This window comes from Perognathus longimembris, chromosome 19 (assembly GCF_023159225.1).
Source record: "Perognathus longimembris pacificus isolate PPM17 chromosome 19, ASM2315922v1, whole genome shotgun sequence".
In the NCBI taxonomy this organism is placed as follows: Eukaryota; Metazoa; Chordata; class Mammalia; order Rodentia; family Heteromyidae; genus Perognathus; species Perognathus longimembris.
The window spans coordinates 17,674,817-17,702,238 of record NC_063179.1 but is presented as its reverse complement, the minus strand read 5'-3'; the positions used below and the strand labels follow the sequence as shown (position 1 = coordinate 17,702,238).

General features: G+C 44.0%; 1 protein-coding gene across 1 annotated transcript in view; it reads right to left on the bottom strand.

Moving 5' to 3' along the window:
• Pdzd2 (PDZ domain containing 2) overlaps window positions 1–27,422 on the bottom strand; it is a 347,654-nt gene that overhangs the window by 54,323 nt on the left and 265,909 nt on the right. Inside the window, 2 exon segments of the mRNA XM_048368575.1 lie at window positions 2,191–2,287; window positions 26,914–27,069. Of these exon segments, the coding sequence (XP_048224532.1) occupies window positions 2,191–2,287; window positions 26,914–27,069 (253 nt within the window).

Here is a 27,422-nt window from a genome sequence, read left to right as displayed (position 1 = left end):
CGGGTTTTACAGGGTGGACAAATGAAGAGCTGAGCCCATGAAAACCTCCTATGCAAATGTCTTTAGAGCAAACACATTCCACAGCACCAAATCAGAACCCAATTCCGTAAGCGTCTTTATTTAACACGTCTCCAGTCTAGATTGCTAGTCTTATCTCTCCCTCCCCTGCTCTCTGAATCCTCTCTATCCAGATGGCTGTCATGTCAAAAGGATTTGTCATTCCCCTGCTCCATTCATAAATATGGGAAATCTAAACATCACACAAAGTTTTACCCACTCTTGCCTGTGACAGCAACTGCCACCCCTAAGATTCTGCTGTGTCCTTCCCCCAGTACTCTGACAAGCATTGCTAGATCCAATCATTATGGCTGTCAGATTATAGCGTTTCACAAATAGTGGAAGAGGAAAAAAAAATGCCACAAATTTCCAAAACCTAATTATCTCTCCTTTCATTGTCCCCTAAATCTAACACTCATTTTTGTTCCAGGTCTAGACCATGGCTCCTCCCTCCCCGCCAGAACCTTCGTTATTCTTGCTTCTTCTGCACTGGTCCTCTGGGCACAAGCAGGGCAGACTCTCAGCCCTGCTGCCTCCTGTGTGGGTTGCGTGTACATGCGTGTACGTGTGTGTACGTGCGCTGGAACCACAGATTCTGGAAAAGGCCCTCCTGCCTAAACCTTTGCGAACATTTCCCCCTCTGGAGAAGGGAAAACGGCAAGAACAATATGGATGAAATGAAGCCAGTGATGGTGAAGATAATAGAACATTAATGACTGCAGCCACCAAGCAGTGAGGAGGGCTGGCACGTGTGGGAATGGCCAGTGCAACTGCTCCCCTTACAGCTTCCAATAGGACTTGGTATTTAGCAGCTTCTCATTTACTGGCAGAATAAATGTCTAATTCTCCCTTTTCCGGATAAAGAAGCTGAGGCCTGGAGAAGACACTTGTCCAGGGTGACGCATGCATTCCTCTCCCGCGCCCCATGAGCTTGGGCGTCCGGAGACAACGCGATGCGGGGGCCAGCCCTGGGTGTACAGCTCCCCGGAACTTGCTCCTTCTGGACTCAGCGTATGGACAGAATTGGCCAACCACATGTGAACGGCTCTCATCTCAATCTAGGAAGCGCCAGGCGAGGGAACAGAAGTGCTCTCAAGATCCCTATGAAGTGACGGGGTGGGAAGGCCTCTGAGAATCTTTTCCCTGGCTCTGAAAGAGCGAGTGACCTTTGGGATTTCCTTAAGTTCTCTGCTCTCATCCATAAAAGAAGGAATGTGGCCACGCTTGTTCCAAAGGTCCTTGGATTTCCTCAGAGCTCTGTGGGGCTCTCTGGGGACCATTTATAACGTCGTGATCAACTCAGACAAGACAGCTGACCTCAGGGCCACCTCTAAACCAGCATGACACCCCCACTCCAACATGGGCATGCCTCAGGTGTATCTCAGTTGTTCTCAGGGCTGGAGAGGAGCTGGTGGTTGTCGCCAGGTAAGAACCTTTATGATTTCTCACCTGTCTCAGCCATCATTAATGCTCTTTGTAACAAATCCATCTTCAACCATTCATTCTGCCAAATACCATGAGTTGTAAATAGGAAACAGTTTCGTTTGTCAATTGGTTTCAAAAGGCAGGCTGGTGGTGTGACTCAAAGCTGGTGAGACACCAGCTATGAGTAAGCCCAGTGAGTTGTGAGGCCCTGAGTTCAAATCCCAGTACCAGATGCTTGATGGTTCTCTGCCGGCTGCCTAAGAAGAATTCCAGACACGGAGGGAAGGAGATGCTCTTGGCTGGCAGCCAGGTCACCGCCTTCTCCACTGATTTGGGTGTTTTGTGGATGTCAGCACATTATGCATTGTGTTAGATGGGCTATTCCATACAGAGGGTCACTGGAAGCCCTGCTATAATAAATGAACCAAGCATCCAGAGCATGTAAGTTTCTTCTTGAACATACACAGATGACATGCACTTTGCTATGGCTCCAATAAAAATGTTCCTTAAGCAGTCTTAATGGAGTTGTGATGCCACAGGTAAGCATCACGTAAGGAGAGACACTTTTGAGATTTTAAGGGAAAAGAAAGGCTCCTCTTTCCAGGCATGGTAGGAATACTTGTCATCCCAGCACTCGGGAGGTTAAAGTAGGAGGGAAAGCTCAAGACCAGCCTGAGCTATGATGTACCAAGCCACGTCTTCACTTACCTGAAAGACGACTCTTGAGCTTCACCTTACTGTTGTTCTGTTTGGGGCTTTCAGAGCTCTCCTTGGACTCTTCCTGGGGTTCCTCCATCCCAGGTATCTGAAATGCAGAGGGCAAAGAGCTGGTGAGAGGCTGCTCCTGCTGATGCCTTGTGCTACCCTCTGCAAGAGGTTATCTCAGGGAGGCTGGAGGCGCAGCCACACAGGTGTCATGTGAGGAAGAAAAGGTTCATAGGCTCCCGGCCCAGCCCTTCTTGACAGCCTAGACAGCCACGTCCTCCTCAGCCTCATCCCCCCACCCCCAACCAGAACCAGGGAGCTTCCAAACTGGCAAGGACCCCTGGGTTCCTTCCTCTCTCATGACCTCGGAGGAACCTTGTCCGTCAAGGTCAGCCTCAGGAGTTAATGGCAGAGCCACAGCTGGAGCCCAGGTCTCTTCCCCAGTGGCTCAGGGTTTTGGCTACAATGCAGGTTGCAACTAATCTGAACGTATTAAACCCAATTCTAGGGCTCCTAAAATACAGCAAAACTTGGACTTTTTTGGGGTGGCAAATACCTATAGGTATGCATTACTTCATGATGGAGTATGTTTTGGGAAATGCAAGGGGAAGTGATTTTGTCACTGTGCAAACTTCACAGGGGACTCAGTCAGGTCCTGGATGGTCTCAGTCAGTGATCCTGCAAAAGCCTTGGGATAGAACCAGAGAGGACATGAACTTGAGATATCTGAGGCTGTTGCCGCCGCCATATTGTTTTTTGGGAACAGACTATTCAAACTTAATTGCAAAGTTGTGTCCTTGAATTATTCATTTTCCTTTTGTTTGTTTTTTGATGGTACTGGGATCTGAACTCAGGACCTTGAAGTTGTAGTCAGGAGCTCTATAATTTGAGTAATGCCGCTACCCATCAATTTTTCTTTTCTTATTGGCATATATTAATCTTACAAAGAGATCTCATTGTGATATTTGCATACAACTAGAGAATGTACTTTGGTCAAATTCACCGCTTCCTTTACATCCTTATCTGCTCTCTCCCCTTTTCAAATAATTTTTAATGGATTTGACTTATTCTATTTTCATACATGCATATAAATTACTTCAATCAAGTTTATCCTCTCCTATTCTCTCCTTCCCAATGGTTCCCACCTCTGGAAGGTCTCCATTGTTATTTAACATATAGAATTTAAAAATTACCTTTAATTAGTCATACTTAAAAGAGTTTCAGTTCAACCTGTCAGGTTATGCTCTTCTTATATTCCTGACATTCAGCTTTTTTTTTAGGTCTAGATTTTGCATATGAGAGAGAACATGGCATTCATGGTATACTATTTTGCAGTGAATGTTTTACAATAAGGAGTACAGCCTAAAATAATAATAAAAGTATAATAAGTATCAAAACCAGTGACAAAGTTACTTACAGGTTCTTCTGTATTGTATGTACGGTAGGTGCCATGTGTATATTCACACACACACATACATATGACTGCTGGTGCAGGTTTATTTACACCAATATCAGCACTCATGGGTAACAGGTTGCACTATAATGTTACTAAGCAACAGGAATTTTCAATCCTCATTATTATCTTATGGGGCCACCATTGTCAATGGTGTCTGTCAATGACAACTGTCATTGACAATCGACGTGTGTCTGAACAGTCTTCAGTGGGCCTGATGCTCTGTGTGTTGCACTCCTGAATAGCAATTAAGCACAGAGCATCACCAGGTTCTGTGGAGGTACAGTCGCATCTACAGGCTGCGTGTCTATAGAATCAGACCCCAGATGCTATGCAGGGACAACAATCCCAAGGCGGTCTGTGTCCCCATCCTGGAAAAGCCAACCATCCTCTGAAACTACAACATTAGATTATAAACAGAAACTTACATGTTTGGAAAGTGTTCATTAAACTTTAGTGTGTACATGGGAGTAAACTTAAGTGAACCAAACTTTTGAGACATACCCAACAATGTACTTCCTCTTTGAAGATTCCAGAGGGGGAAAAAAGCCTTACATTAAAATAGGTAAGACTCGTGTTATGGCACATACAAACATTTAAGAAAAGACACATAAGGTATTCTTTGACATGAATCATGTGTTGAAAAATCAAATAATCATGTTACAAAAGAAAACCCCACCTGATTTCAACAAGTGATAAAAATTACATAGTGTAGCAAATATAGTTCATAAAAAGGGGTAAAAAGCAAAGTAATCCCCAAGTAACTCTTCCCTTATGAGGTAATTATTTACATGTAAGTTTTGTATAGCATACATGTCATTTGGAAGCATCTCTTTTCTTCCTTAAGCTCAAATATATTTCTAGATCAGGCAAAGGATGAAAGGTCTCAGAATGGGGGGTATGCAGACCACGCTGAGGAAGGGGTACTGGGAAAAGAAATCCTGACACACAAAATGATGATAACCTATTTTTATTGCATTCAGATTTTAATGTCAGGGGCTGGCAGGTGTCCAGGTTGAGATTAGGAAGGAAAAGCAAGAATGGAATCCTGAAGATAGTGTTAGAGATTCACCAGGGATGTCTTTCCTGACACCCAGGCAAGCCCAGAGAATATGAACTGTTTTTGAGGCATGGTAGAGCTGGGAGCCAACCCAAAGATGTGCAAACAGGAACAACACAGGACTTTTGCTTTGCTTGCTTTAAAAACATTATGGAACAACCTGTCTCCAGACTGTAAACAGCAATTACCAGAGGCTGAGGAAAACTCCTGGTGGGTTTTCTTTCTTTCATTTTTTCTGGTTATATCACCTGGCCTGCTAGGCAGCCAACCTTCAGAGAAAGATATTCCCCAGCTTGAATGCCATCGCCTCCCCTGGTGCCCATTAAATGAGCCGTTTATTACTCCGAGGCTAAGGATGAGGCCATCAGACACAGCCTGACGGAGATGCTCAGATCTGGGGAGGAACTCCAATTTCGACTCCTGTCTCTGTATTTATGGAGTACTCATCATTGCTAGTCTTCCCAACACAGCTTTTATGAATCACTCAGGGCACCAAAGAATAAAATGAAACGTAGTTTCTCTGATCTACAAAATGCTAGTACTAGTCCTAGTCTGGGATTTGAATGCTGTCCCTTCAGGGGACAAAGCTCGCCCTCTACCACTTGAAACACACAGCGTCCCTTGTAGCTTTTTCCTAGTTAATTGGAGATAAGGGCCAGGCACTGGTGGCTCATGCCTGTAATTCTAGCCATTCAGGAGACTGAGATCTGAGGATCGTGGTTCAAAGCCAACCAGGGCAGGAAAGTCTTTGAGATTCTTATCTCCCACTAACCTCCAGAAAATGGGAAGTGGCACTATGGCTCAAAGTGGTAGCATACTACCCTTGAGCAAAAGAGCTCAGGCCCCAAGTTCAAGCCCCATGACTGACCTAAATAAATAAATAAATAAATGGAGACGAGTCCCACTGACTTCCCTGCCCATGCTGTGATTCTCAGATGTCAGCCTCTCAAGTGGCTGGATTATAGACTTCAGCTATTGGCGTGGCACCTGGCAAAGAGACCTCAGGAAAGAGCAAGGTTACAACCTAATCCTGTAACTAGAATGAACTGAGTAAGAATGAACTGAGTTATCTGAAGGTAGTGAAAAGGGCACATAGTAGAGATCCACAAGGGAGTGACATCTTATTTCAAAACCTACTAAAAGAGCTAGCATATATGTCTTAGTCCATTTCATGTTTCCCTAACAGAGTACCACAGACTGGGTTATTCATAAAGAAAAGCAATTGATTTCTCACAGTTCTGAAGGTTGAGATGTCCAGGATTCAGTGGGAGCCTTATTGCTACATTATTCTATGGCAGAAGACAGAAGGGCAAGAGACCAGGAGAGAGTGAGAGAACAAAAAGGCCAAACTTGCAAGTTTGCTCTTGCAATAAATAACCTATTCCCACAAAGACAGCATTAATAATAATCACCTTTCAGAAGGCCCCACCTTCCAAGTCTATTGCATTTGGGATTAAGTTTCCCACACATGAACTTATTCAAACCATAGCAATAGAATTCTGAATTTAAAGGCGATGATTTCCTCTTGAAACCCCAAACTGGTTTGTTACGTAGTTAGGAGGCTTGCAACCCAACAACCAGGAAGTGGGTTGCTTGGACACATTAGTTCCAGATTATAACAGGAAACAGCAGCATACTGAGTGTAATTGTGATTATAATGAGCCTTTCTGTAGTCTTACGCTATTGTCTAAGAATGGCTACATTTTGAGAATCCCTTTGCTGTGTGCATTTCCTCCCAGTGCATAGAACAAATGGAACTGTGTGCAAATACCGTTTAGTTGTTCTAAAACGAACATTCCAGAAAGTTCTCCTGGAAGGCCTTCAGGTCAATGAAGCAGTTGATTTGTTCTATTATTCACAAACAGTCTCTAGTTCATGTGTCATAAAACAATGCCACCATACCCTCAGAATTAAACCAAAGTTGCCAGTTTCCATGTTAAAGCTGGTCCTTGCCATCTTTCTGTGTCTGTAACCTATGAAATTCTCTCTCATTCGAGAAGTAGCTTTGGCTTCCGGTTTTGCAGAAGGTAGTGGGCAGAGTGGCTGAGAATCCTGGAGGTACCATTTTATTCTCAGCACAGGTACAGGAGGTACCCTCCTAAGTTTCAGTGTCCTCATCAGCAATAGGAATCTGTGCTTAAAAATGAAATCATTCAAGTTTCTGATTAATCATGGCACTTTTCCTTTGGGAAGCCATGTAAATGAGACTGGGAAGTGATTTTAAACAAACACAAAAAGAAAAACAGACATCATCCGTCCAACCCAAGGAGGATGGAAGAGTAGCAGCCATTCAGGAGAGCAGATCTGAGTTATGTTATGGGGAAAGATCTGAGTTATGTTGAATTGCAAATGAAGAAGAGAGAAGGCTCAACAGTATCCCAGATGAACTTCCCAGAGAACTTCTCAAAGCTCCGGAGCTGCCCATAGAGCATCTCTAGAAATAGATGTGAAGGGAAGGCTGGGGCAGGGATAAGAGATAGCTGAGAGTGGAAAGGGACACACACAAGTATTCCTGTTATTCATGATTCTGAAGATGTTTACGGTATTCATGATTCTGAAAGTATTTATGGTATTCATGATTCTGAAGGTGTTTCCTAGAGGAAGAGTATGATCTAGACAAACTCTGGCACACATAATTATTTGAAAAGTTTTTAACAAAGCACAGAGAGGCCCAAACTTGTGAAGGAAGAACAGAGCTGGACCTTTGCAATTGACCATTTCTCTGGGACAAAGGGAAGCAGTGTCCAAATGAGACACAGGACTATGCCGCACTTCCCTAGCGCTTCCTGCCCTCCCCAAGTTCACCTCAGAGGCAGAGAACTGGAATACACAAGTTTCTCAGATGCCTTGAATAGATTATCAGGCTAAAATATGAGAGAGGGTTACTCTCTGATGATAATAACTTAGAATTTAGAATGTATATATTTTAATACTTAGAATGTTCAAGGTCTGGTGTGGTAGCTCATATCTGTAATCATAGATACTGGGAGGCAGAGATAGGAGGACTGGGCAAACAGCGAGACCACTGTCTCAACCAATAAAAGCCAGGCATGGTGGTATATGTCTGTGATTGCAGCTATGTGGAAGAATTGGAATTCTCTTAAATAGGGAGACTGCCCCTGGCAAAAATTTGAGATTCTACATAAAAACTAAAGCAAAAAACAAAAAATAAAACAAAAAGAAAAAGCGAAGGCTGCAAGTGGTAGATTGTCTATAAATTCAACTTCAGTACCACCAACAAAAAAAATATCAATAAAAAAGAAAAAAATACACACGCATTTTACTCAGTAATTAAGGATACTTGTTCTACTCAATACATGACGTGGAGGCAGAGTATACTGCAATCTCCATGAACCACAGGTGGTAGCATGCACTGTGCCCATAACGTAATAACAGGTGAGTGGTGGAAAAGACCAGAAAGAGAACAGAAAACCCTGCATATACTTTCAACGGATGCAGTTATTAGTGTTGTTCTGATGGAGGCGGCTGAAGAAATGTATCAAATTGCAACTTAAAGGAGTTAAATACAGGAAATACCAGGAGGAGCCAGTAGGGTATCTAGAGGGCAGAATGAGATGTTGGGTGGATTGGCTATCTTGGCTATCTCCTAGGTGGAATTGGCTAGCTCTGAGCTGGTGGTGATGGCCAAGATACATCTGAACAACCAGTATTTGAATAAGTGAGAAGCTGATTGATCCCATCCCTTTCACAATGCAGACCCTATATGCAAGAAACTAGATGGTTAATAATTTAGAAAAAAAACCCCAAACCTCTGAGTCAGAAAGCAAAGGAACAGAAGAAATTGTTTAAAAGTTATCCAAATTCCAGCAAGCAGGGATATGAAAAGAGAAGCCAATTTATGTAGCAGGTGAAAAAGAAATTCAAGTGAGCTTTCCCCAAAGGGGAAGGATAGAAAACACTAGAGGCATATCCAATTACTGAGCAAAAATATGTAGCAGAAAGCAATGCTGTTTGACCCTCATAACATTTAAAACCTGAGGGGGGAGGAATCTACCTCAAAGAGCAGGTGGCAGAGGTATTAGTCTCTTCCAGCTCATTAGAGGCAGAGGCCCACCAGGCACAGACTCAGCAGATCTGGTTCTCCACTCTGCATAGGGAGTTCTCCCAGCTGGGCAGATAGGGAAGGTGAGATGCCTTTCTCTAGTTGCAGCAATTCTATACCCAGAGGCAGTAGAAATGTGGCCTTGCATTGGAAATTCCTGCTACGAAGACATAGACACAGAGGTACAATTTACACTAAGTGCATAACACCATAAGACCTCTACGTTTGTCTTAAAGGTAGAAAATGCAAATCAAGAAGATATTCACTGTCAACCTACCTTTGCTTGATTTACCCAATCTCTCCCCTATAACCCATTGAGAGACTATTCTCCCCAAGAGCCTCTTCCATTTCTGTATGGCTTGCAAACAGAGGCATCAGCTGGTTTTATTCTGGGCTTTTTGTCTTTACAGGGGTGACTGCAGACTGAACAGCCTTGAAAGTTGGTATGAAGAAAGCTAGTTGGTATGAAGTTGCTAGGAAGAAAGCGTGGGAACATTTACTATTCAGTAATGGCTTTCTGGAGCTAAGATTAGTCAAGTTGCCTCTAGTTCACTTGAAAAGATAAGCTTAGGGTTCCTCACCCATGATACTCTGCCAGGGTGTGTGGCTCTACCCGAGTCCTTCCGTACCACACTCCCTTGTACATCAGGGAGGGTGATAGGAATCGGGAACTGGGATTGAGTCTGAAATTGAGATTAGAGAAAGCCAAAGGCAGATGCTGAGCCACAAGTAATAAAGTAATTTGTCTCTGACCCAGAATCTTGTGTCACTTTCAATTTATAGTATCTCAGACATTTAATAGTACTTGACATTGTTTTTGGAAAAAATAAAATGCCAAGAACAAGACTTTGCCTATCTGTGGGGTTGGGGGTTGGCTAATTTTTACAATGATTTTTGTAATTTTTATAAATGCAGGGCCAAAATTTTGATGCCATTTAGTATCTGCTCATTTTCAAATCACTAAAAAGTCTAAGAGACTTGCTATTGAATGAATTCAACTAGCACTTTCTGTTTCTCTTTCTATCTATCTTCCCCTTCTCTCTCTCTCAATCCCCTCCCTTCCTTCTTTTTTTTTTTCAGAGCAGAGGACTGAACTCAGGGCCTTGCACTTTCCAGGCAAGTGCTCTTTCACCCAGCTAAATACCGAACCCCAAATACAACTTTCTTGGAGCTGAAGAAACTGTATTTGTTCCAGTGGAAAACAGCCCAGGCTACAGAGGCTGAAAAACTCAATCTCTTTCCAGCCCTCGGCATTAAGATTCTCATTAGCTAAAATGGAGCAAAGGAAGAAATAGAAGCCAGATGCTGGTGGCTCATGCCTATAGTTTTAGCTTCTCAGAAGGTTGAGATCTAAGTATCTAGGTTTGAAGCCAATCTGAACAGGAGAGTCTGTGAGATTCTTATCTCTCATTAACCACCAAAAAAAAATGGAAGTGGAGGTATTAGTCTCTTCCAGCTCATTAGGGACAGAAACTCATTAGGGATGGAATCAGCAGGTTTGATTGTTGACTCTTGTGGTGTGAGTGCCAGCGTGGAGTGAAAAAGCTATGGGACAATGCCCAGCCCTATCAAGCCCCAATACTGGACACACACACACACACACACACACATACACACATATACACACACATGAGCACTAGTCTTGAGTGGAAAAAGGCTCAGGGACAGTGTCTCGGCTTTGAGTTCAAGCCCTATGACTGACAAGAAAAAAAAAAAGGAAAAGAAAAGACTCAGGAGTGATCAAAGGAGACCATTATACACATTGGCTTTACTTCTAAAGGTCAAGGAAATTTAGGTCTGGATGTTAATTGCTTTAATCTTAATATATCTGGATTATGACCCAGGGAACTTTATGGCATTTACTTTATTTTCCTTATTATGTTGACATTGTATCTCACTGCAGAACTTCTGAAAAGCTGCACTTATAGATGCAAAACACCATGAAGACGACGACGTTTTGCCTTGTGGCACAATTCTGTTGCCTGAGGAAGGGAGGCCAAGCATCATTACCCCAGATCCAGGGCCCAGGGGTCCAAGCCTAAAGTGTAGCGCTAAGAAATGTCCCGTAACTGCTGTTCAAAGCATTTACGAGATCGTCTTGAACACACTGTGACTAATCGAATGTTTAACTCCTGAGCAGTAGCATCTGTCTTTCTCAGCTAGCTCTTGAGGTCTTATAAACAAACCACGCAAAGCATGGCTTTCATCTCCAACTATTCTCGTTGCGCAAGCATATCTAGACCCAGGGAAAACTTCAGGAGGACTGGTTGTACCCAGTTCACATCATGCTTTTATGGTTCCCAGCATGGGGGGAGGGAACCATGTGCAGATGTGAGCGGAGACATCCCAGCGCGGACTCGGCAGGAAGCTTGCGAGCTCATCTCCACCCCTCACCCTGGCCTCCTCTTGTCAGGACAGATCCATACTGGGCAGAGTGACTTCCCTTTCATACTTCAGGCACACTAAGATTATTTTTAGGCTGCCAAAGGAAGCTTGTTTTCCAAAACTCTGGGGGCAGATGTTTGAGTGACCAAAAGAGAACCAGATGGCCATCCCAGAGGCCAGCGTTGGGAATGAATAACCATTCAGAAAAAAGGAAATCAGAACAACAATAACCCAGAACAACATAGTAAGAAGTCTGGAGTTGCACACAAAAATTAAAGCCCCCATCTACCATCTGGTAGGACTCATTGCTTTCTCTAAAGATTGCAACTCAGGGCTGAAGAAGGGACACAGTAAAACTCACCCACCCCAGCATGCTGTGGCACACACTGCCTGTGCACAGCTCAGAGAGGGTCAGAGCAGCTGGGGATGGGGAGGGCCACAGCTGAGGCCCAGGGAGACGTTCAGGCTGTGGTTCTGCACACAGAATAATATTGCCCTTGTTCTAGCTGAGCCAGTTTCCAGTTTCCTCCTATTCATCATCTCCCCCACGCCTCAAATCTGAATGGACTTAATGGACTTGGTTGATGATTAGTTGGTTGATCTTTGTGCATACAAATTCAATCAATTTCTTGGTTGCTTAGAAAGTTGAGGCAAAGAACTTACCCTTAAGGCCTTAGGAATGCCATTAGTCATTAGCTCATGGAGGGTTTGCATCTCCTTAAGGAGAGTCCGGGAGAGGCCTCTGGGGATTCTTAGGTCTTTGAATAGAACTGGATGCAGATATAAGAGGGCAAGCTGCACTTGTCCCTCCTCCATAGAGATTTCAAATGGAGGAAAGGCAGAAGAGCTTACCTATGAGGTAGGGCTCACTCACACTTGCCATGCCCCTGCCATGCCCCAGAGCCTAGGGCTCTGTTTTGGTGCGAGCTGGTGAGCGAAGGCAGACCAATGGATCATTTTTCAGCAGAAGGTGGTTACTGGGCTCACCCCAGTGATGGGTAACTAGGAGCAGGGCTGTGTATGCTTTACCCTAAACTCCAGAGTGATTAAATTTGTGTGTGCATGTATGTGTGTGTGTGCATGCATACACAGGAAAAAAAATCACAAGGAACACAAAAGGTAGAGGGAGAAAAAGAGAAGTCGTTAAAAACAACAATAACAACAACAGAAAGGAGTTGCACATGAAGGAAAGCCAAAATTGAAAGCCAGCTTAGGCAAAAAACGAAAAACGTTCGTGTGATTCCATGTTGACCATTGGCTGGGTGAGTTGGCTCATGCCTGTCATCCCAGTGACTGAGGAAACAAATAGAAGGATGGAAGGCCAGGTCAGCCTGGGTACTAAGTGAGATTCTATCTAAAGAAATAACCAACACAAAATGTCTGGTGGAGTAGCTCACATGGTACAGTACCTGACTAGCTAGTGTGAGAGTTCATATTCCAGTACTGCAGAAAAAGGTATCAAATCTTGACTTTTTGTTGTTGTTGTTGTTGGTTGTGGGGCCTGGGTGTTGTCCCTTAGTTCTTCAGCTCAAGGCTAATGCTCTACCACTTGAGCCACAGTGCTACTTCTGAATTTCTGGGGGTTTATTGGAGATAAGAGTCTCATGGGCTTTCCTGCCCGAGCTGGCTTTGAACTGCGATCCTCAGATCTCAGCCTCCTAAGTAGCTAGAATTACAGGCATGGGCCACCAGTGCCTGGCAAATCTTGACATTTTTTTATTGCCCCCAATTATATGAATACAAATAAAACTTTCAAAGATATGAAGAGGAAGGAAAGAGGAAAGGCATGGGCTGGGGGTGGTAGCTCAGTGACAGAGCACATACCTAACATGTAGAAGGTTTGGGGTTCAACCCTCAGCACTGCAAACAAGCAAACAAATAAAATTAAATAAAAGGCATGGGAAAGAGGTAAATAGGAGGATAGACAGAAAAGAGTCAAGGATGCGTTGTCTTTGAGGTGCCCTAACCACTAGTGAGTCAAACCCAATTCAGTATCAACAGTAAATGTGCCAGGGTCCATACAAATACTTTCCTATGCACAAGTGTCTGAGTGTCACACGGTTCATTAGAACAGGAAAAGAAGGTTCTATCTGTACATACCCTCAGGGAGGTTTTAGGTAGAGAAAAGATCATCAGGTTTGATTTTTGGCTCACCATCAGATCCCAGGCCTAAGACCTTCTGAGAAACGTGAGCCAGATTCTGAACTCCTTATTTCAGGAGCATGCATCATGCTGCTTGCCATACATTTCTTTCTTGCAATTTATTGCTTTTCTTTCTTTTTGTTTAGGTGGCATTGAGGAATCAAACCCAGGGCCTCAAGCACGCTAGGCAAACACTCTACCACTAAGCCGCATTCCCAGCCCTTCGCTATGCATTTCTAAGGGCACCGTTTCTTTTAGAATCTGACAGGAAGTTGGAGTTGTGCTGTGGAGATGTGTGAAGTCCACAGCAAGCAGCAACAAAGAACTGGCTATCCCAGGCTCACTAGTGATCACCCACATGGCCAGAGAGACCAGAATCTCACATGGGGGCCTTTATTGACACATAGTCATGCCTACTGGTTTGCTTATTACCTGTGACTGGGCACCACAAAAACAGAACTGAGTGACAAAGGCTATTTAGCTAGCAAAGCCCAAGTGTCTACCCTCTGTTTTGGGGTGTTTTTTTTTTGGTCCCAGGACTGGGACTCAAATTCAGTATCTGATGCTTTTACTCATTGGCTGGTGTTCTACCACCTGAGCATGCTTCCACCCCTACCATCTTGTCTCTTTTTTTTGGCCAGTCCTGGGCCTTGGACTCAGGGCCTGAGCACTGTCCCTGGCTTCTTCCCGCTCAAGGCTAGCACTCTGCCACTTGAGCCACAGCGCCGCTTCTGGCCGTTTTCTGTATATGTGGTGCTGGGGAATCAAACCTAGGGCCTCGTGTATCCGAGGCAGGCACTCTTGCCACTAGGCTATATCCCCAGCCCTCATCTTGTCTTTTATCATTGCTATCTCCCTCACTGCTGCAGGAATGGGTGTTCGCTAGCTCTACCCAGCTTCCTAAAGTCCTTGTGAAGGAACTTAAGCACTTTTAGGAAATACAATATAGCCAAATGCGAAGAAGGACTAACAATTAGAGATACTGTAAGGCCAACTGGTCTACCATGGTACTTCTGCTGGAAGTAACCCTGTCAGCCAGGTTGCCTGCTTTGACCTTTTAAGTTCTATTTTCAATTATACCAGAAAGAAACTCATTTGAAATAACAAGGATCCTCCTCTTTTTTTTTAAATAATAAGCATCTTTCGCCAAGTGCCATAAAATTACTAGACATTATTCATATCTGTTTTAAGTCAAGTTGGAAAAAAAAGGGAAAGGGTTGTTTCGTGGTCTTCTATGTGGATTCTAGTGGTGATAAGAGGAGAGAACATAGCGTGGGGCCTGGAACTTTCTAGAGGATGAGCTTCTGAGGACCATAGTGTATGAGGGTAGAGAAGCTGGTATACACTAGGATCCAGGAAACATCTGCATGGAGTGATCAGCAAGTTGAGTGGGAGTGATGATAGGACTCAGGAGGGCTCAAAGGTTTATAAATAGAATCCTACTCCAAATATCAGTGATTAGGAGAAAACCCAAACCCAAACCATAAAAACCCCGAGTGAAGGAAACTTCATCTCTACCACTAAGGATCCCATTCCCAGAATGCAGCACCCACACAGGCTGGCTCTGTTCCTGTCTTCCCATTGACCAGTCAGTCACTGGGTGCTTCCCCCTGACACTGTGGCAAAGGCCTCCAAGTCTACCTCTCCAGAGCTGGCCTGCCTGCGTCTATCTCTTCCTCTGCTCCACTGCCAAAGGAAGCTTTGCACAGCCTGCCACTCTGCTGAAAAGCCCTCACTGAGTCCATCCCATGTAAAATGAGCCAGAATTTCTTAGTCTGGAACTCAAAGCCTGGGCAAAACATTAGTATTTCCTATTTGTGGACTGCCATGCATGCCATTTTTTCCGCACTAGTTTTCACCCACTTCTGTGGGTGCTCTTAGGGAAACCCCACTGGAATAGCTGAAATCGGTTCCATTTGTTGAGCCCTTCCTTATCCTTGGGAAAAAAAATGGCCTTTGGGACAGTAGAGCATATGGCTCCTAAGAATCAGTGTAAGAGGGGACTAGGAAAAGTACAGAAATAACAGTCTGTTTTGGAATACCCTAACAGCTGTAAGAGAGGAAGAAAGCCCTCACTCGGGGCTCACCAGTCTGGATGGCCATGTGAATGAAACTGGCTGAAGAACATGCCTTGGTTGTGGGCATCTGCAGGGTGTCTGTGGTTGGACGTGATATGGGTGGAAAAGGAGTCAGAAAATATTAGAAATGTCTGCTCTGGGAGCAAGGAGGGGGGGATGAGTGTAGAACACACTAAAGATAATCCCACAAGTATTTATGTAAACAGATTTGTTTCAAAGGGAAATAAATTCACATATTCCAGCAAGAATGGTACCAACAAGGTTTTGAAAACATCAGTCCATTTGTAAATTGGGAATTAGCTTTATAGTTACACCAACCAAAAAAAAAAAAAGTCAGACAGAAGGTAGAATAATTAGAAAGATCTCTTTTGGGGAATGAGGGGATTTTGAATCTTTTCAACTGGTCTTTCTTTCTTTTTTTAAACAAATGTCATCTATAGAGCTTGATGAGTACTTATATAAAAAACTAGTCAAGCAAAAAATGAGCACATAAACAGCAAACAAAAAGCCAGGCAAGCAAACAGTAACACCAGGAGGTGGGGTGGAAAGAATTCTATTGGTCATAAATAGTTCTGCTTCTTTGAGAAATTTCTGCCCTGGATTCCACAGGGGGAACATCTGACCTTTTACACTTTGCTTTGTTTTCATTTCCCAGGTGCTGCATTACCATGTTGCATAAGATGAAGCTAGAATGAAAACATGTCAAGAAACTCCCAATCTCCAAGCAAGGTGTATTTCTTTCCCTAGAGTGCAATACCCACATATCTCACTTACCTAAGCACTATCAAAATGAAACATTCACTGGGACTGAGACTAAGAGACCTGTGCTTCTTTTTTTTTTTATTTTTTTATTTTTTGGCCAGTCCTGGGCCTTGGACTCAGGGCCTGAGCACTGTCCCTGGCTTCTTCCCGCTCAAGGCTAGCACTCTGCCACTTGAGCCACAGCGCCGCTTCTGGCCGTTTTCTGCATATGTGGTGCTGGGGAATCGAACCTAGGGCCTCGTGTATCCGAGGCAGGCACTCTTGCCACTAGGCTATATCCCCAGCCCGAGACCTGTGCTTCTTGAAGCAAGACTCTGAACGTGCATTAACATCACCTCTACTGGTCATCTCTGAAAACACACACATTTCAAGGGTTCTTCCTGCCTTAAAGACTTAGCAAAACTCAGAAAGTAATCCTGGGATATACTGTACACAAGCGAGTTTCTCCCCATATTTGCTACCATATTTTGTCTAGGGCTGAAAACATTTGTTTTTCAGTCTCATTTTTTGAACTGCATCCTTCCTTACCATAGATTTTTTTGAACTCCTAAAGGACATTAGACTAAGTTAAGAAAATCAAGGTGCTATTAATGAGAGCAAGGACTGAGAGAATTGGTGGAATTCTGTACTGGCAGGAGGAGTACTTTACCTTAAAGTAACAGTCAGGCTATAACAATGACTTCCTTCCTCCCCTTCCTCCCTGCTCCCCCCTCTGCTACAGTACTAGGGCTTGAACTCAGGGCCACTGTATCATTCAAGGCTGGTGGTTGGCTTTTTGCTGGTTAATTACAAATAAGAACCTCTTGGATTTGTCTACATGGGTAGCTTCAAATCTTGATCCTCAGGTCTCAGTCCCCTGAGTAGCTAGGATTATAGGTGTGAACCACCAGCCATCTAGCACTGTATGACTCCTAACGTTATTATTTTTATATAAATTATTAAAAATTAACTACAGGGCTGGGGATATAGCCTAGTGGCAAGAGTGCCTGCCTCGGATACACGAGGCCCTAGGTTCGATTCCCCAGCACCACATATACAGAAAACGGCCAGAAGCGGCACTGTGGCTCAAGTGGCAGAGTGCTAGCTTTGAGCGGGAAGAAGCCAGGGACAGTGCTCAGGCCCTGAGTCCAAGGCCCAGGACTGGCCAAAAAAAAAAAAAAATTAACTACAAGACACAGAAGCTTCATTAATGCTTTATGGTCCATGTTTTTTTTTTCCCATAAGAATCTGAAGGGACTTCTCAGTTAAGGAGAAAATTTCTTTGACTCAATTTCCTGATGTCCCACATTTTTATGTCTAAACTAGGAAACTACTTATTGATCCTAGTATAGATAAGTAAGTTATAAACCTACACTCATACACTAATGCCTACATGCTATGTACAACACAAAGCAATCCCTAAGGAGACATGGTCTATATGAATTCCATTTTCCTCTACATTGTTATAGCCCACCTGCCTTCCCCTCCTACTGCCTAATCCACCATGGAGACCCCCCAACTATACTAGGAAGTTCCCTCAAGGAATCCAATATTTACTTTTCTAGGCAAATAACATGACTTGTTTACTTCCTTGAGAACTTCAAACTGCCAGAGTAAAATTGCAGCTCAGAGCCAGGTAGCGAGTTGGAACAAGTCCCTGAAAACATGCGCCAAGAATAAGCCTAATCCAAATGTCAGCAGTTTTGTGGCTGATTCATTCTGGCCAAATAATTATTCTTATCTTCTTTTTTCTTTGACCCATTTAAACAATCACTTTCATCTCCTGAAGTAAGAAATCAAACAAAATCAAAACCACCCCCAAATTTAAATCTTATTTTCTTCAACCAGTATGGTAGTCATGGCAGCTCCATTAAAAAATATATAGCTTTGATGATTCTGCACACAGCACTGAGTTGTATGAAAACCTATTTTATCCGTTGGAAGTGTTTCTTGTATCTCAGTAAACTGACACTTACAGGGAAAGAAAAAAAAAGAATTCAGGGGGAAAAATGAGAGTAGTTTATAGTTGGAGGCATTGGAGAGGAAAATACACAATTCAAGGCACTGTGAATCAGCTGTTAGTGTATGGACGACAGTTTCTGCCTCTACAGTACTTGTCTATATACAGGAACTTTATCTGAGTAGACGGAGGATATTTGTTCCCAAGTTTTTCCACAATCTTTGAACACCTTGGCTTCATTTCCCTGGTGCCTAGCCCACAGAAAGGAGGGAAACAATTGGTGGGGGGTCAGTGTCTAAAACTTCCCCTTATTTAAAAGACATGCATCGTGAGGTCCCTTGGCTTCCTCCAGCTCATCAGATGACTTTCAGGGCCCTCACAGATCTGCTTTCTACACACCTGGGGAGCATCAGTCATGAAGGAAGCTTCTGAAAACAGATTCTTGGGCCCCATCCTAGGATACCTGCTGAATGGTTCCTACATGAGATTTGACCTCAGCCCAAACTACACTGTCTGCTGCCATTACACAGAGGCAGAGTCATCTGAGCGCCATTCCTGTGACTCCCACACATTTCTGTCAAGTCTCTGAGTTCTTTTCTTAGTGCCCCATTTTCTTCTTGGCTCTTGAGTTTCTCCTTCCTAGCTGCCTTGAACAGAATGCAATTTTCCAAGGGAACAAGTTTGTTATCCATGAGGCTCAATGATCTTCTCCCTAGCATGCATTTCCAGCCTATATAAAAAATGAAGTTAGGACCACCTAACTGCCAAGGATCCTTGGAGCTCTGCCACATTTTCCGTAGCAGAATTTGCGTTCTTCATTCCTGCTGTTTGGTCTCTTTTTCCTGGTGCCTTTCTAGTAAGTCTTTTCACCTACATTCCACTTTTTATTTTGCCAGCTTCCATTTAGATATTTAATCCTTTGTCATTGTCTTTCATAGGTTAAAAATAAAGTTCAAAATCCCATTCTCAATTTGTCTGCTCTAACCTTAATCGAATAGAGAGCACAAAACCTATTTGGTAATGAGGAGGTGGACACGCAGGGAGAAGAGCAGAGCAGGGAGGTTCTAAGCAAAGACTGCCAATGCCTTGGGTGTACACCAGCTGCACAGCACAGCCTATTCCTGCCTACGGGAGCAGCCTACAGCCTCACACTCTCCCCTCCGGCCTTCGGGGAGAGGACGTAGGCTACACGTAGACAAAGCTCAGGGAGCCCCGTGTTGGTGCTTCTCTGCATGAATGAACTTTGTGAAGATCTGATTTCCAGTCAGACAATGCGTCTTCCTGTTTTAATATGCATCATAGCTCTATGCAGTTGATGATCACTGGGTTTTGTTTTTTGTATTAGACTCCAAGTTCAATTCACCAAAAATGTTTAGCTCAGGCCTCCAGGAGGAGACAGTTTCTCATCCAGGGCAGCTTCAGTCACCCAGAAATGACACTTTCCCATTCTGTAATAAAAGTATTCAATGCCTGGACACTTCTGGAAACACTTAAAGCAGACACTTGACCTATTATTTAACTCAAATCAAACACAAGAGACCCTCTCCTTTCTGTCCAGAGAATTAACATCCAGCCTGGAGGACATCAACTGTCAGGATGCCCATGACCAATCCAGTAAGAAAAGGCTCAAACACCTATGTCAGACTTACAGAGCGTGAGGTCTGGCTGCACTCTCCGTTCCTTTTGAGGGGTGAAGTCCTCTATTCTTTCCCAGATTCTAATCACCCCCAAAGCTCTTCACAGTTTTCCAAGCTTGTGATTCCAGAGCTGTTAGGATGAATCCCTTGATACCAAAGGAAGCGGGAGACAGATCTCCTGATGGATGGCCAGCAGACGCTTCCTAGCTGAGCTGTGACAGTGGTGGATTTGGCAGAGATAACCACTGCTTCCATTTTCAGGGTTTTTATTCCTGTTGCTGTTATTGTTGAGAATATAAAAAGGGAGACAGGCTCCCAATCACTTAAGGAGGATCACGAACCATTCTTCTTGCTTTCTGTTATGCTGAAACCCTCCCTGGCATGTTCCAGGGACCGTCTCTCAGAGCTTACCATCTTATCTTCTTCTGAAAACCCTTTCCCGCCCCCCCGATGAACTATAATTGTTAACACCTGGACAGGACACAATACTAGAAAATAACAACACATGTGCCACTTATTCCACTGGAGGCTCTAACAGCAGGCGTTCTCAAACCATAAGCCCAAACCTGGATGGCCAGTTAAAGACAGATTTCTGGGTGGCTGGGGTGCAATTTAGCAGGAGAACACTGGCCTAGCATATGAAACCCTGGGATTTATATCCCACACTGGAAAAGAAAACACACAAAGAAAACACCCAAAAAGAAAACAAAACCAGATTGCTGGATGCTATCCAAACAGTAGGGCTGGGATGGTTCCTTAGGTTCTGTGTTTGTTCAAGTTCTCTGGTGATGTGCGTGCAGTTTGGGCATTTGTGTGCTGCGAGAGTCAGAAAGAAGAGTCCAAAGAAGAGGAACATAGGCCCATGACTCGGGGAAGTGACAGACACAAGTGGGCATCAAGGAAAGAGTTGGGGTGGGTCAAGGAATGACAGGGACCACAGGAGAGCCCATCACTCCCTTTTACTCCCATAACATACAGGCACTGTACTAAGTACTGGGAATAGAGAGGTATTTCATACACCACAGATCTTGCTCTGGAAACATTTATGCCTGGTGAGGAGAGGAGGCTGGAGCTGGGGCATTCCAGTTTGTAGAGAAAGGAGCTTTCAGGTTGTGCCTAACTTCCAGCCAGTCTGTTCTATAAGGCAACACTTTAACAGGAGTTACTCCATTTTGAGTGTAAGTGTCAAGACAGCAACTCTACATCTTGCTTATACAAGTCAACAACCACTACCTGCCAGCACAACAGGAGGCACAAAGTTATAGTTTATTTTTCCCATAAATAATCCCATCTATAGAGATGTTAAATCCTATCAGAAACACCAGACATATGAGCTCATCCCCTTCATACCCAGAAATATTAAAGGAGGAGTACACCAAGACTGAGAGGTAGTAGGTACACTAACTTATCACCTGGTCACCTATATAAGCCTTGACTAGGAAACCTGTCACACTGTAGTACTTTTGTCTGTCTCTTAACTCCAGCTGGAGTTTCTCCTGCCTGTGCCTTACAACCCACTTCCCACTTACACTTGAAGCTACTTGTCACCCAGACCTGCACCTGACATCTGTGGTCTGAACAGCTTTGCATTCACCTGGAACTTGGGAAACTTATTAGGTCCCCACACAGAATCCCTGAAAGGACATCAGCTCTCTGCCTTTAACCTTTCATAGCAATTATGTAACACATGCATATACAACACACACACACACACACCTGCATCTGCCATTGGTCATGAATACCAGGTGAAATCAGGAATACCAGGTGAAATCAGGAGTTCTTGGTAAATTTTAAAGCCAACAAATCTGGTGTGATTTACACGCTCATTGTTATTCCATAAATGATGACACTGTTGAGCAACACAAACATGCTAGTCTATGCTCACTCAGGGCATCTAATGAAGACAAAGATAAATTATGAAAGATAATAAATACTACAATAGAAATACATACCCAGTACTCTGGGAATGCAGAAACAGATGAAGGGTGAAGGAAAGATTAGGGGCAGAGTAACATTTGGGGCTGGGTTATCCAGGCTTTTAGGTTCCAGTGGGGAAGTAAAGGAGAATTTCTGGGTAGTAAAATAATCATGCCAAGGCACAAAGCATGGAGGAACAGCGAGCTCATGGTGACGGAGGGGACAGGTGTGTATGGAGCTATCAAGAGCACAAATAGAAAAGGCAGCTCAGTACTATGTTGAAGAGGAGAACCCAGATGCCTCTCAGTAGATGAATGAATCAAGAAAATGTGATATATATATATATATATGCCTACATATATATATACGCGCACACACACACACACACACACACACACACACACACACACACACACACCAGAAAATTCCATGTCTCTATCAGAAAGAGTGACATTTGTAAGGAAATGGAAGGACTTGGAAAAAATCATACCAAGTGAAGTGAGCCAGACCCAAAGAAAGAGACTCTATGGTTTCCCTTGTTGGTAATAATTAGTACATGTCTAGGATAGTCCTAGCAGAAGATCACAATAGCTCAATAGCTATATACATATGAACACATAGATGATAAATGAAACAAACTCCAAGTTATAGAAATAAGTGGTTTACCGTTGTCGTTATTTTCAATGTACCATCTGAAATTATGTCACTTTCTTTTGTCTTTTTTTCCCCAGGGGTTTACCCCTAATGTTATTGTTACTTATTTGGTACCCTGGGTATTGTATATATGTTTATTGGAACTAGGGAAGGGAAGGAGAACATCAAAATGGAGAGACAAAGGGTAAAAGGTGAAGCAATGCAACAGCAATACTTACGAAACTATATGTCATAATCCAACTGTACAACTCATGGGGGGAAGAAGGGAAGGAGGGAGAAAATGAGGGAGGAGGTAACAAGTTTGATAAGAAATGTACTCACTGCTTAACACAGGAAACTGTAACCCCTTTGTACATCACATTGACAATAAATAAATTTTACAAAAAGAAGAAAGGAAGGAAGGAAGCAAGGAAGCAAAGAAGGAAGGAAGGAGAAAGCAAAGGAAGGAAGGAAGGAAGGAAGGAAGGAAGGAAGGAAGGAAGGAAGGAAGGAAGGAAGGAAGGAAGGAAGGAAGGAAGGAAAGAAAAGGCAGCTCAGCCAGGCTGGGTTGACAGTAGCTGTCTCTTGGAATTGTCAGGAGATTTTTTTTTGTTTGTTTTAGGATCTCCTCCCTACCTCAAATAACAAAAATCCATGGATGTTCAAGTTCTCACATGAAATCTCTTAGTACTTTCATTCTACATATGTCATTTACGTCTACCTAATCACCTCTAAGTCACTTACAAGCCTGATACTCTAAGCGCTATGGTTGTTCTTACTGGTATTATTTAGGGAATGATGACAAGAAGGAAAGTTTGTATATGTTATTGAACATACTGAATAAACACAGTTTTTCTTCCTTGGAATATTTGTGCTTCATGGCTGGTTGAAATGTCAGGAGATGCAGAACCCACGGAGGCAGAGGTCTAGCTGTATTCTACATTTGGGAGTTGGGATTTTAACCCTCAGGGTGATTGGCAGCCACTCAATTATACTAAACCCGTAAGTGACATGCCAGATTGCCATAGAAAATGTTGGTGCAGAGCAGAAGACATGGAGGAGCTGAGAGATTTTAAAAAGAGCAGCTAATCCACTTGGACAGGACCACCAATAGGATGGACGAGGGGCCAGGACTTAGATCCTTCTGACCAAGCTGTCAGGCTGTCATCATGGATGTAGTAGGGGTGGTGGTAACAGCGGAGGGGAGGACGGAGAGCGAGCCGCTAAGAGATGGACAATTGGTGCCTCACTCCTCCTTCCCCTTTCTCCTGCCTCTACTCTTCAAACTTGATATTTACCATATGGTTTTATTCTAAGCGTAGATAGAGCTTTTGGAAAGGAAAAATCTCATTGCTATTTATTGTAGCCATGGAAAATAAATTACAAGGGTATACATGGCAAATCTTTAGCATTATATTACATTTCCTCAATCTAAATGCTCTGAGCCTACCACCACTCACAGGTGCAAAAACAGTCGTGATGCCTGGGCGGAACTGGAGGGCGGGTTTCATCATCATTGAATGAGAAATGAAAGGCCTTATAACTTAGCTGGCTGGAATGGTACCAGGTTCTTTCATTGAAATTATTTTTAAAAGGAGTTTTGGATTGTGACTCTATAACTAAAAAATAAGTTGCAATAGTTGAGCACCTGCATGAGGCACGGCAGGGCCGAACGTGGCAGGCCGCGAAGCCAGGCAATCAGGTGGTTCTGGCTGCTGACGGTGCCTGCCCCCTGCAGGGCTCTCAGCACGGGGATCTTCCTGGCTAAAGCCGAGCTGGAGAGGATGGCTAGAAAATGGTGGCTGTCCAGACTCAGGGGACAGGGTAGGAGAAGTGAGAGAGGACAGGGAAACTCAAGGCAAGATCTTGGGAGACTCACGATGCTCGGGCCTGTGCAAGGCTTTCCCCAAAGTGTCCTCCCAGGCCATCGAGACTAGATGGTGGTACCACCCCTGGCCTTTGGAGGCTGCCATACTGTGGGCTGCTGTGGGCAAGAGGAATGAACATCAGCTTTGCTGGGGGAAAACTAGAGTTGGATTTCATTGTCAGTTTTCATTGTTACCTGGGTGGAAAAACAGCAGGGTTTCAATGAGTGTGTGCTCTGTGTGTTAGGTATGTATTTTTTAGCCTTGTCTCCTGGGGAGGCTGTGTGGTGAGTTTCCAGCTGTGCTTGGGCTTTCACTCGTTGTCCTGGTTTTTCATTTATTTAGTTTTTTTTATAACTCAACAACCAGACACACTGGCTGAACTGTACACATGCATCAGACCAGGCGCGCCGCTGCCACTCCTCTAGCTGATGGCTGGCGGGGGTGGGGGGGTGAGGGGGGGACGTACACCTGATCAAATACTCAGCCCGTAACACGTGGCAGGTGGTTGACAGGAGAGCCCCGTGCATGGTTGCTTCCTCTAAGAACCTGGATCCAAAAGATGAATACGAGCCAACTGTGGATGAATTCCATAGAGCCAGCACAGTATTTGCTAAGGTCCTGTGGAAAATGTCAGCCACCATGGACCATGGGAAGGCAAAGAACCGATGGTGAGCTTAGAGGCAAGAGGCAAGAGAAGCAGTCCGGGGACAGTCATAGAGGCAGTGAGGGCCCTGGAAATTAGTTTAGTCTCTACATTTACTGCAAGTTGAAGAAAAGCACTGAATGGTATCGTGATTTAAAAACAGGAATAATCATAGAGTATTTTTTTACATTATTCATCTGAACTCCATTCCTCCAGCTCAGGTTTACCTGGTTTTATAGATGGGTCTTCGCAAGAGGAAAAGCTGGGGTGAAATCAACTCTGGGCCCAAAGAGTATCAGTGGGAAGATTCTAAAATAGCCCCGAGATATTCTGTGGGCCCAGGGCTGATTCTTCAAGAAGATAAAAAATTGGCATAATATGCCAACTTTGTTAAGGTGCATATATTTACTGCCAATCTCTGGAAAACTATTATGATAAATATAAAAGCTGGTGATGTTTATGATATGAATGGTGCTCCCTTAGATGTGATAGCTTTGTGCAGTCCACCACCTGTACAACCATACTCAGTAGCTCTGGGTTTTTTTTTTTTGGCCAGTCCTGGGCCTTGGACTCAGGGCCTGAGCACTGTCCCTGGCTTCTTCCCGCTCAAGGCTAGCACTCTGCCTCTTGAGCCACAGCGCCGCTTCTGGCCGTTTTTTCTGTATATGTGGTGCTGGGGAATCGAACCTAGGGCCTCGTGTATCCGAGGCAGGCACTCTTGCCACTAGGCTATATCCCCAGCCCAGCTCTGGGTTTTTAGGACCCAAAAGGAAAGGAGTAAGGGCTCTGCCACTGAACTATACCATCAACCCTTGTGTTTTGTTCTTTGTTTTTGTTTTTTTAAAGATATGATCTCACTATACAATCTAGGCTGACATAGAATTTACTATTCTTCTGCCTCAGTCTCTCAAGTGCTGAGTTACAAATGTCCTTCAGTACATCCAGTCAGCTATTTTTTTTCTTAAAGTAATAAAGCATGTTATGATAAACAGAAAGAGATGGATTCTTAGCCTTCAGAGTCCTTATTATCAGCCAAGCTGATTTTCCAATGCTTACCCACACTGACTAGGTTTGGAGTCTGTGGTACTGAGCAATGGGTTCCAAGTGGCAGAAAGAGGTGTATCCTCGTGCTGCTTGGAATGGGAGCAAGGGCTAACAAGAGTTTGCACTAAAGATAATGCAACTCTCACACTTGGGATACAAAGTGGAGCCTATCGGCCACATTGCAACCATCAACTGAAGCCTTCCCCAGTTGACTGTGTGCTGGGCAGTGGAAGTGAGCCACGAGGGAAGGGCGACACTGAGGAAAGTCCTTGCTTGATTTAAAAACTGGAAGCCTACTCCACACAGATTTGTCTGAGTGTTTTTCATATTATGTTAACATTCCTACTTTCAACGAGAAATCCTTTCTCGGGAGAGTTGAACTCAGGGCCTTGCGATTGCTAAGGTAAGTGCTCAACCATTTGAGCCACTCCAGTGGTCCCCTTGGCTTTTAGTTTTGTTTTTCAGGTGTGATTTTATGCTAGTGTTTCCTGGGTAGCTGGATTGCAATCTTCCTGTTCTCCGCTTGTCCCAGAGCTTGGGCCTCAGGTGTTTTGGAGATAGTGTCTCGCTTAGATTTTACTCAGGCTGGTCTTGAATCACCACCTTCCCATCTCCATCTCCTGAGCATATGGGATTACAGACTTCAGACGCCCTGCGCAGCCCAGTGAGACATTTTGAGGTATATGTTTAAAATTTATTAACCCTTTTTTCATTCGATCCTTATGTACAGTATAAAAGCATCCTATGAGTCTTTATCTCCTATTTCCTGTATGGGAAGCAGGAAATGTTTCTCTCTTTTTCATTTGTCCTTACTTTATACTGTTACATTAAAACAAATATTTGCTAGAACTTAAAAAAACAAAAAAAGCATTTGAAAAAGTGATATATCAGCCAACCTCAAGAGCCAGGTGCTCTCTTCTCTCGATCACGATTTCCAACTTTCTTTTCCCTTCAATTAAATATGTCACTCTCATCTATAGATGTTTCCAGAAAATTCTGAGGAAAAGATAAAAGAATGTGCTCCTCTGCTCCTGTCAACCATGTCATCTGGGAAATACCATGCCTGCACCAAGCAGTGTGGGAAAGCTGGAGGCTCACTTACTGTTCCCCGGATGGAAGATGAACCCGTCCCTTCTTCCTCTTCTCCATCCGGATCCTGGTCTTCATTGTCAGTCCAGGAGGATACATCCTCTACCGAGCTGGTAAGATCGGGCAAGCTCTTAGACGTTAACCTGAGAAGGTCCTCCGCAGAGGTCTCCTGTGGGGATACACACAAGACCCAGCAATTATCCTCTGGCACCAACAGGTTCTGAAAGTCATCCTGATGGAGTGATGGAGTCAACCAACAGGCTCCCAACCCAGGAGCAGATGGAATTTAGGCTGTACGTGTGGGGTTACCTCCCGGGTCAGGGGTCGGGGACCTGATTCAAGCTCAAACCACTTTTCTTTTGCCCTGAAGAATCTGGGCTTCTGAGGTCAGGTTTTCCTGACCTGCAAATTCCAGCTCCTGAATTTCAGATCCCCTTCCTTTCAGGTCTTACTTTCAGGATGCAGTTGACGCTCTCTTATGGGCAGGTTCGCATTTGGAGACCTGGGCTCTGCCTGGCTTCC